Consider the following 9,957-nt stretch of genomic DNA (forward strand, 5'->3'; position numbering starts at 1 on the left):
AATGCATTCATTATTAGTCACATATTTGACGTATCATTAGGCTATATTTTCGAATTACGTTGTTTTTTCCATCCATCCATTGCTCGCTAACGACGGCGGGATGCTGCGGACGGCGACGGTTCACGGCGGCGGCCGAGGCGACTTGCTTCTTTCCACTTCCGTCTCCTTCGCCACCGACCTCCCCATTCGACATTGTTCCTTGCGAGCGGAGCACACGAGGCACATGCTCCGAAACACTAGTGGAAGCATCTCCTCCGTCGCGTCGAAGCAGACGCGACGTTCGACCGGATTTGCAGCCAGGTGTTCGGCGCAGAAACGCTCGGCGCCTTCCAAAAACATCGACTCGCCTCGTTTACAGACTCCCAAGCGGGGGCACAAGCCACCACCGAGATGAAGCCAGGGCGAGCTGCAGCAGAATAATGGCCATGGGGAAAAGTTGGCGCTCGTCCTCTCCCCAGCAACCCCTCGCTTCCGCACTCGCCGGGGAGGACGCCAAGAAGCCTCTTCTCTCCCCTTTCGAAAACGACACCAGGAAGAGTCACCCCGCAGAGTCCAAACTCCCACACCATTAACTCCACACGGTTGGCTTTTACCGGGCGTTTGATGCGTTTGTAGCCATAGGCGTGGCGAGAGATTCCCGCCTCCGCACCCGCGTCCCTCCACGAGGTGTTCGATGGAATGCGATGATGGGATTCGCCTGCGCCGCTAAGCGTAAGCAGTAGTAGTCTAAACGTATCACAGTGAACAACTCGTGACTCCACTGTGCCAAAAGAATCTTACAGAGATTTCTAATATCTCTTCTTCGATAATGTCTAAATACACCTAATAATCATACGAATGTAACATTGACACACGTAAAGTCTACGATATGACATCGGACAATACCGTCATCTACGAAATCGAAGGTATCGTCTTTCCGATATATTAAGCGGGACCGGTTTATAACTCGTAACGTAACGGTGGTCATCCATTATAAATACCGCTTACGCTTCGCCTCACACGCTAAGCAACTATTCTCTGCTTTGTTGGCTTTCCTTCTCTCTCTCTCGTCTCCTCAGCTTCTCTCCTCGGTGCAATAGTCGTAGATTGATCTCCTTCTTGTCGCGGCTTCGAGTTGAGCTACTGTGATGATGGGATCCACAGAGCGGAAAGAGCCTAAGGCTAGAGCGCGAGTGGAGGAGGTTCTCAGGGCCCTCAAGAAACAAGCTCCTCTCACAGCGGAACAGGTGCGGGGTTTGGACACATTTTGCTCTCTCTCTCTCTCTCTCTCTCTATCTATCTATCTATCTATTCTTCGTCCAAGTAGAGATAAGGATGGTGTGAGATGCTGTGTGGGAGTGTTGCTTTGTTTGGTTTCATGAATCATGAACAGTGTGAAGCTTGTTCGGTGTGGGTCGATGACAGGAGAGGTTCTGTAGCGACGCGTGCGTGGATCGGTTCCTGCGAGGTAAGGGAGATAGCGTGAAGAAGGCGGCCAAGCATCTTAGGACCGTCCTCTCGTGGAGGGAGAGCATCGGAACAGGTAGGATCTCGTTGATCTCTCGATGCCGCAATGTTGTTCATCTGCCTAACTAGCTACTGTTGTCCTCTCTGAAACCCCAAAACCCCACAGAGCTTTTGCTAGCGGACGAGTTCTCTGCGGAGCTGGGCGACGGTATGGCGTATGTGGCAGGTCACGACGACGAGGCCAGACCAGTCTTGGTACAGTCTCCCCCCCCCACCACCACCATCTACCTACTCTTCTTCTGCTGACCAACGTACCATCGCTGCAGGTCTTCCGCATCAAGCAGGACGACCTCAAACTTCGTTCTCACAAGTCGTAATGATCGGCTCCCCTTCCTTGTTGCACAATTTTGTCGTCGTCGTCGTTTTCTTACATCTTGTGCTTGCAGATTTGTCCGCTTGTTGGTGTTCACTCTGGAAGTGGCCATCTCAACCATGGCCAGATTCGTAGATCAGTTGGTGCTTCTCTTCGATGCCAGTAAGCTAATAAACAGTGCAACTTTGACTCCTCCCTTCTCCGTGATAAGTTAGTCAACACTGCGCTCCTTCGCTGCACATAATTCTAAAAGCTTTTTGCAGCAAACATGATTCATAGCCTTTTTGAATCTCTCGTCTGTTCTAATAAAGGTACAAACAAAACATGTCTAAGCCAGAGGATGATGACAAGATTCAAACTAAATCTTTGTTTATGCAAGTGCAAACAAAGCATTGGGTGAGTGTGGTCTCAGTGTTTTTAGTCAGTGGCTACTGTCCACTGTTGCAGACCACAACAGAGCCCGGTCTCCCAAGCCTCACCGTAGTCGCATGTCCATTGCAGCAGAGATTCCCTACGTCTCTGAGGTCCCCCACCTTTCTTCCTCCTCTCTCACCCAGTCTCAAACTCAGAGTTGCAGTATGCTTGCGTCGTTTGAATCCCCTGTTTCCCGCTTCGATGTTTCAAATTGAGTAAAAGGACTTTGTCGGAGACATGGAAGAAGAAGGAACTGAGAGATCGATTTGTTCTGTTCTGAGAACTGCTGGTTGCTCAGCTACAGTGTGTTCTTGTTTGTTGCAGGCTTTTTTAGGTCCCCGAAGGCTTTCCTCAACTTGTTCGCGGGTACGCTGAAGATTATCTCGGACTACTACCCGGGGCGGCTCCACAAGGCTTTCGTGATCGATCCCCCCTCCCTCTTTTCGTGTCTTTGGAAGGTGTGTGTGGTGTTGTTGGATGATTACGAGTCGATTGATGTTGTTTTGGGTGCATTGTGATGGCGGTGGGCCGTGCAGGGCGTCCGGCCGTTCATCGACCTTTCGGCGGTGACGGCGGTGGTGTCGTCGCTGGACTTCGAGGACTCGCTCGAGGACGCCGCCTTGGCGTCGCACCCGAGGACGACCTCCCTCCGTTTCCACCCGTCCGCCGCCGCTTCAGCCGCCAAAGTCGGCGGCTCCACGTCGTCACGGTTCTCCGTCACCGTCTCCCACCTCAACTCGCTCAAGCCGTGGTACCTGAGCACGACCACCACCAGCAGCGTCGTGGTGCCCACCGCCAGTCCCTCCCTCATCGGCGCCTCCCCGCTCAGCGCCCGGTCTTTCTCCTTTGCCTCCCCAGCCGCGCGGTCCACGCCCCGCGTCGGCATCAGCGCCGGTGCGGCCATCACCCGGAGCATACCGTCCACTCCATCGTCGGCCGCGCCAACCAGACCACCGCCGCAGCAGCAGCATCCGAGGACGCCGATGCCGTCCTTCCTGCAGTCCCCTGCGACGCTCTTCTCGTTCAAGAAGGAGAGGCAGCTCAGCCGAGTGGAGAGGGAGAGGGAGTCGTTCCTGCCGTTCCTGAGGTTCTACCGGCGGCCGTACGACGAGACAGCGTACCGTGCCAAGATGCGGCCGCCCCACGGCGGCCTCGTCTCCATCGTCTCCCTCCACGATCAACCCAACAAAAGGCGCAACAAGATCCAATCTTTTCCCGTTCCCAGCTCGCAACACCGGCATTAACACTCCTAAACCGGATCAAAATAAGCAACTCTATGATATCAAGAATAAAAATCGGTTTCCCATGCACTTGCATGACTCATTCAGACCGCAAGAATGCCGGGTAGTGTTGGCGGTGTGCCAAAACGGCGTGCCTCGGAGGGCTTCCGAAGGACGAGGTCGGTGTGCTTCGTGCGGTGGCGCGAAAGACGGCAATGCCGTGGTCGCCACGGTGGTCAGTGATTCCACACCGCATCTCAGTGGCTGTTCGACAACAACGGCATCAAGTTCAAACCATGTCTTCATCTCGCCTCGGTTTCAGGCAGGAGGAGAGGCTACCGATGCCAAGAAATGGGAATGTGTGTCGCTGTCTATTGTGGTTGTCCTTGGATCTTTGAGTTGTCCGTCAGTCTTCCATGTTTGGAAGTCAAAAAGAAGGTCGGAAGTCAGGGGAGTCACAGTGCGTGGAAGAAGATTGTAGCGACAGCTATTCTTGGCGTTCTCCCTCGTCGCCTACTTCTCGAGGTATTCTACTGTAAGGCTGACACCGGCATCCAAAAGAAGGGGGACCTATTTTTCGTTTCAGCTCTCGTATGTGTACCGTCATATGTCACGAAAATTACTACGGGACAATCCTGATCTACTAACTGTGCACACATCTTAATCGTCTGATGTCAATCAAAGATATATAAGCCACATTACGTATCAGCCAATTGGAATTGGAATGTACACATTAACATTGTTGATTGTATCTAATTCGTCCGGTCGATCCTGGCCTGGCTCAGAACTTGCCCGGTCCAATTTGAGTTGACTGAACCAGTTAAGCCTTTGATTCGTTATGAGCCGCGACTGGGTTCAAGCACATCAAACCCGGCCCAATAGCGTTAAGACTACAACTGTTCCTGTAACCCGCCCAACGACTCCGCTCACGTCGCTCAGCCTCTCTTCCCCTCGTTTAGGCGTATCTTCGTCGACCGTCAGCGATCCGAGTTTCTCGATGGGTTCTTTGCTGGATCGGTGAATGTTTCGGGCTTCTTCTGCCAAGAATCTCTCGTTCGAGGATCGGTTTCTTCCTTTCTGCCCTCTTTCTCTTGTTCTCTTCGATCCCTTCCGACGCTTGATGAGTTCTTGAGCGTGCTTTTCTTCTCTGACGATTCCCCCCTCTCGGTCCGATGTTATCGAGTTTTCCTTCTTGGTTCTTTTCTGGAGACGGATTGGTTCTCGATCGGCTCTTGAACGGGTTTTGTTCGTCGAGGAAGTTACTCTCGTCGCTTTTTTGGATGTGGCAAGGGTTCTTGATGAGTTCTTGAGCATTATCTTTAATGTTCCTCTTGGCTCTTCGACGGGCACGAATCGGTTTCTCTACGAGGTCCTGGGCGTCGAGATCGGTGAACTAAGCATGCTCTAATCTGTTCCTCGAGGTGAGGATTCTTCGGTCCGCCTACTTTCATTCTTGGGTTCTTGAGTGTGCTCTTCTTCCCCGAGGATTTCCCATCTTCGTTCGATGAGTTCTTGACGGTTTTCTCTCTGGTTCCTTGTATGGATGTGACGAGTTTTCTTAGCGAGTTCGAATCCTCCTCCATATTTCATTACTTCATTACTTTCGAGTTTTTGAATTCGAATCCTCCTCCTCCATATTTCATTACTTCATTACTTTCAAGAATATAGTGAAATGGGATATGAAACGCTCGCTCACGTTCATCTTTTATTAGTTCTCTCAATTGTATATATCCGGCACAAACTCTGACCTTTCCAACATCCCCTGAACCACTCGTAAAATGAGAGAGAATAAGCAAAATTGTGGGGTTGAAGAAGATTACCCAAGTGATTGCAATCAACCGATGATGAATTCTTGCCGAGAAAATTCACACACCACCTTGAAAGAAAGATACAACCAACTGAAGCCAAAATCACATACCACCTTGAAATTAGTTTAATGTAAAAAATGCTTCTTCAGTAAACAACACACTTAGCTGATCAGCATAGTCAAGTAGTCATTAATTTATTAGACTAGAAGAAAGCAGTTAACATAACAGAGTAAGAGGAAGAAAAGACAAGATACAAATATGTAGGATTGCAACACAAGACAGCATTCTAGTCCAAAACTCACCAAACATTCATCACAACTTTTGAATTCTCGTTTCTTGCCCCCACTAAAACAACTCAAAAAACAGTTACTAGGTCTATAAAATTCAAAATTACCCATACTGTTATTCAGAACTTTGCTAATGAAGCTTCAAAACCTTGAAACTCTTAAAAAACCAAAGTTACCTATACCTACACAAATGTACCTCACTTTGAGCAAATCAACTTATCACAAGTCATTAAGAGTAATTAAACTTACCTTAAAGGACATCCGTCAAAGAACAATGGAAAAAGAAAAACAATGTTGTAGCTTTTCGGAAATTGAATACATTACTATTGTAACTGGGAATGTCCACCAAAAAATTTATGTAGCAACACGTGTTACTTCAGAGATATCACATTGGAAATTAAAGGTGCTGTCATGTCATAAAGGCACTTACCAAATGTATGTCAGCAGTTATGCCAATAAGAAAACAAAAGGAAAGGAAAATACTGAAAAAAAATGAACATAAATGTGCTAAAAGAAGACATAAAAGAAGAAACATGATAAAATATGAAATATCCCCCTTACAAAGTATTATTACTCTTAACATGTTAACTACATAAAAACCATATGTGACATTCAAATTATGTTCAATTTGAAATGTCTCCTTTAAAACATCTTTTCTGGTCAATTCATACCAAAGGTACCCTTTTGAACTTGTTTTGTTAGTCAAACATAACAACCATCACTTATAACAAACACTTTGAACAGAATATACATTTCTTTAATCAATGTGCAATAGTTATTAATACATAAATTGATTCTATCACCAGATATGTCAAAAAACTTAGTCAAAGACTAATAGAGTAGAAAATGCACCACTTGTTGCCACCTCAAAACCACTTCAGACATAATAAGATAATGCAAATATGGAAGAATAGACCGGTATCACTGCAAAGAAGGGTTATACCATATCTTACTTGCAAATCACTGCAAAGAAGGGTTATACCATCAACCAGTATCATATCAACACAAGGATCTGCCACAACCAAAATTATTTTATTTTACTCAATCCAAACATAAGCAAGTAACTTGCAGCATTAGTAGCATATAATTAAATATTAAGCAGGATTAGATATTAGGTAGAGAACAATTGATGAATAATGTTTTATGCTAACATATTTGATAATATTTAGGCTGAAAGCATGATTGTTTATTTATGATAGCACAAGACTGAAGAAACAATGAAAAGAAGATTCCAACAATTAAGGTCAAGTAAGCAAATGGGAAATTACTTGCCTGAGGTCATCCTAGAATCTGACGTCTATATATATTAGTTAACTTTAATAAATTAATCTACATACTTTCAGTGTAATTTTTTTCATCTATATCTTAGATTCATATTCTTTAAATAAAATAGACAACAGGAAACATGATAGGTAAAGGAATATTTTATTATGGTATTCTTTTCATAAAATTTTATATCATAATTTTTTTTTATTACATTGTTTACATTTTTCTAATTTTTCATGTTATTATCTCCATCAAACCAATCAATCTCGTTAATCCAATCTCAAGATTTTGTTAATATCAATCATATCATCCTTAAAATATCTGTCTCAATACTGATTATGCAACTAAGATTGGTATCAGGTGCATGGGGATCTACCATGAAGAACCAAAATTCAGCAGTAAAAAAAAAAAAAAGAATAGTGACTGGAAGTATGCAGACAAATATTTGACAGCAAAACAAAAGAACTCACTACTCAAGGAGAACTTGCCTTTATATCTGTTATAAAGCTCTTCAAGATGCCTAGAATCAACAACTGTCTAGTATGTGGTTGGCCATAAAACATATGAAAAGCCTCCTCTAAATGCCAATTGCTCACTTTCAATGCCTTAAGAGCAACTCTTTCACTGTGAAAATAACAGAATCATGCTTATAAAACATCGCAACATGCATAAACATTAAAGAATAGCACATCATGGAATGTAAAACTATAAATTCTCAGAAAAGAAATGCTGATTTTGTTCAAATAATTATACCAGCATTTTTTAATTACTTTCTAAGAACTTAAAAGTAAAGTAGCCATCTAAGGCAAAATACACAGATTAGAAGCAGCATGAGGTCCGCCATACAAGAGAAATGCGCACTCAAGATAGCACTGAGATAAGAAGGTGTGATTTGAGGTGGTATCTAATGGTTGTTCTTTGTATCTCAGACACTAAAACTTGGAAACACATCATTTCATCAAAGTTAATGCTCCTACGAGTATAGAGATACATGAAAAGTATATCAAACTTCAAATTGATAGCCTTTCTCATTAAAGAACAAAGAAACAGGTTGGGATTTTTATGACAAGAAGAGAACATGGATCAACTACATATTAATTTAATGACTAGTTGCTTTTCGATCACAACCAATAGGTATTTAAGTCAACAAGGCAACAAAAAGATCATCCGAATTCTGAACTACTATGACCAGTTGACTACTAGTACTGTCAATACTAGAACAATAACAAACCGTAATGTCTGAACAAGTCGGAGAGGACTACATTGATCAAATTTTGCCATTGAACTCCCATAGTTACCAAAATTGAAGTCTCATAATTGTTAAAATTTGTCAATCCAGAATAGGTTCAGCCATTTTATTAATTTGGTCCATTTCAATCTCAGAAGTTATGTTCTTTCTTAAAATCCTGAATCAACCAAAAATTCCCGAAAGATCGGTTAGAACTCATTCAAATCATCTGACTTTCAGTCAAATCAATCAACTAATTTCAGCTAATTCTGGTCTATTTAGCATAAAAAACTAGTCAAGTCATGGCTATTACTGGATTTAAAAGGGAGAAAATAAAAAATAAGAGAATGAGAGAATATGAGAAAGAGAAAGAGGGAGAATTTATGATGGGAAAATGTGGTCTTCAACTCTACCTTAGGCTGCACTATAGAAGGATGCAGACTAGATAAAGCTATATCCTGCCTTATGACTTGAAGTTGTACATTATAAGTAATAATTTGTTAAGTTGTATATCTATTGGTATACAACACATAATTAGCTAAAGGCATAGCTTATAATTTTATGTAACATACAATGACGGATTTATAAATTTCTTAATTTTATTTTTAATTTAAAAAATTATAATTCTATTCTTTTTTTTATGTATATTGTTTCTCGGCTGATTCCGATCCGATCAGTTCACTCCAGTAGGCTTTCCACGAGAGAAGAAAAAAGAAAGAGCGCCGAGGTAAAAATGGAATAACATTACCAAAAGAAAGCTGAACATAAATCACTAATAGGGAAATCAAAGACCAGACTGCACAGTAAAGTAACAAGTATACCTCGTTCCATTAATTGCCATAAACTGCTGCACTTTGTCTCGATTTCTTCTTCCCAATTTATGCTGTTGTCAAGTCTCAGAATAAACAAAAGTTCACTTATGGATAAACGAGAACTAATCAAAATCTGAAGATCGCTATGGAGTCAGTTGCAAACTCGCAACCAAAGTAATCCATTGGCACAGAGGTGATAAAGGACCTCAACCTCAAAAACGAATTCCGATTTCCAATTAAACGCCAAGAATCTCGGAAAGAAGCAAAACGATTCCCACCAAGAATACATCCTTCGCTGAACACATGATATGACCCTCGATTAATTTCCAAGAACCAAAATACGGCGTCAAGAAACAAAAAAGATCGAGGAAGAAATATTCTTGGTCGGTAGAACATATCGTTGTTTGAATAGATTACTGCTTCAAGAAACAAAAAGAAAGGGCAAGCAAAGAAATTGGAAGCGAATTGGGTAGAAAAAGCACTCCCGAACTCCAAGAAAAAGACGGAAGAGAATTAGACAACACACAAAGACGGAAGAGAAGAAATAATAACTGACCATTTTGAGATCCCCGACGCAACCCCAACCTCTTCTTCTCCTCTCCTTATCTCGATCGACGGAAGGAGGGGCTTCGAAGAGAGCGAAATTAGGGCGTTGGGTGCCTTGTTTCTTCTCTCTCGCCTTCTCTTCCCCGTTTCGCACTCCCCTTCTCCGCGGCCACAGACCGCTGCTTCATTGACATATAACTAAGAGCTTCCACCGTAAAGACATAAATAGCCTTACCAATTTACATTAGTTACGGGTTGTTAAAGGGTAATGTAAAATAATATAAAAGGCTGAATAGGGGTTCCATGGTAAATGGATCACCTCCTCGCCTGCCCCGTCAGCATCTGGCCGCTACACGTTCGCATCGGTGAAAAGAAATGTCATCCTGCCCGTTCGTTTGAGAATGTACGGATCACAAGTTAGTTGATGGGCTTTAGTTTTCTACGCCTCGACATTTGGCGAACATTATTTGTTAATTATGCAGATTAAATGAATTAAATATGGGTCATTAATCTATTCACAATGGTGTAAATTTTCATCAATCTACCGATTACATTTG

General features: G+C 43.3%; 1 protein-coding gene and 1 long non-coding RNA gene across 5 annotated transcripts; one reads left to right on the forward strand and one right to left on the reverse strand.

Moving 5' to 3' along the window:
- The first annotated feature begins 1,025 nt into the window (after nucleotides 1-1,025).
- On the forward strand, nucleotides 1,026-4,038 carry LOC135666314 (uncharacterized). 2 transcript variants are annotated; one of them, XM_065177919.1, is made up of 7 exons: nucleotides 1,026-1,226; nucleotides 1,405-1,522; nucleotides 1,613-1,701; nucleotides 1,773-1,819; nucleotides 1,893-1,981; nucleotides 2,558-2,691; nucleotides 2,770-4,038. In XM_065177919.1, exons 1-7 carry the CDS (start codon nucleotides 1,128-1,130, stop codon nucleotides 3,475-3,477), a joined length of 1,284 nt encoding a protein of 427 aa, XP_065033991.1. In that variant the 5' UTR covers nucleotides 1,026-1,127; the 3' UTR covers nucleotides 3,478-4,038. The 2 variants fall into 2 exon arrangements, with proteins under 2 accessions (XP_065033991.1, XP_065033992.1); XM_065177920.1 differs by having other exon boundaries at nucleotides 1,773-1,816.
- A 2,232-nt stretch (nucleotides 4,039-6,270) lies between these two features.
- LOC135666310 (uncharacterized) lies at nucleotides 6,271-9,576 on the reverse strand. 3 transcript variants are annotated; one of them, XR_010509743.1, is made up of 4 exons: nucleotides 9,411-9,576; nucleotides 8,864-8,925; nucleotides 7,303-7,438; nucleotides 6,271-6,511 (listed from the first exon to the last, which is right to left on the reverse strand). It is a non-coding gene; the product is annotated as an uncharacterized LOC135666310 (long non-coding RNA). The 3 variants fall into 3 exon arrangements; XR_010509742.1 differs by having other exon boundaries at nucleotides 6,271-6,560; XR_010509741.1 differs by having other exon boundaries at nucleotides 6,271-7,438.
- Between the last annotated feature and the right edge of the window lie 381 nt (nucleotides 9,577-9,957).

Source organism: Musa acuminata, unplaced genomic scaffold (genome assembly GCF_036884655.1).
Source record: "Musa acuminata AAA Group cultivar baxijiao unplaced genomic scaffold, Cavendish_Baxijiao_AAA HiC_scaffold_1082, whole genome shotgun sequence".
In the NCBI taxonomy this organism is placed as follows: Eukaryota; Viridiplantae; Streptophyta; class Magnoliopsida; order Zingiberales; family Musaceae; genus Musa; species Musa acuminata.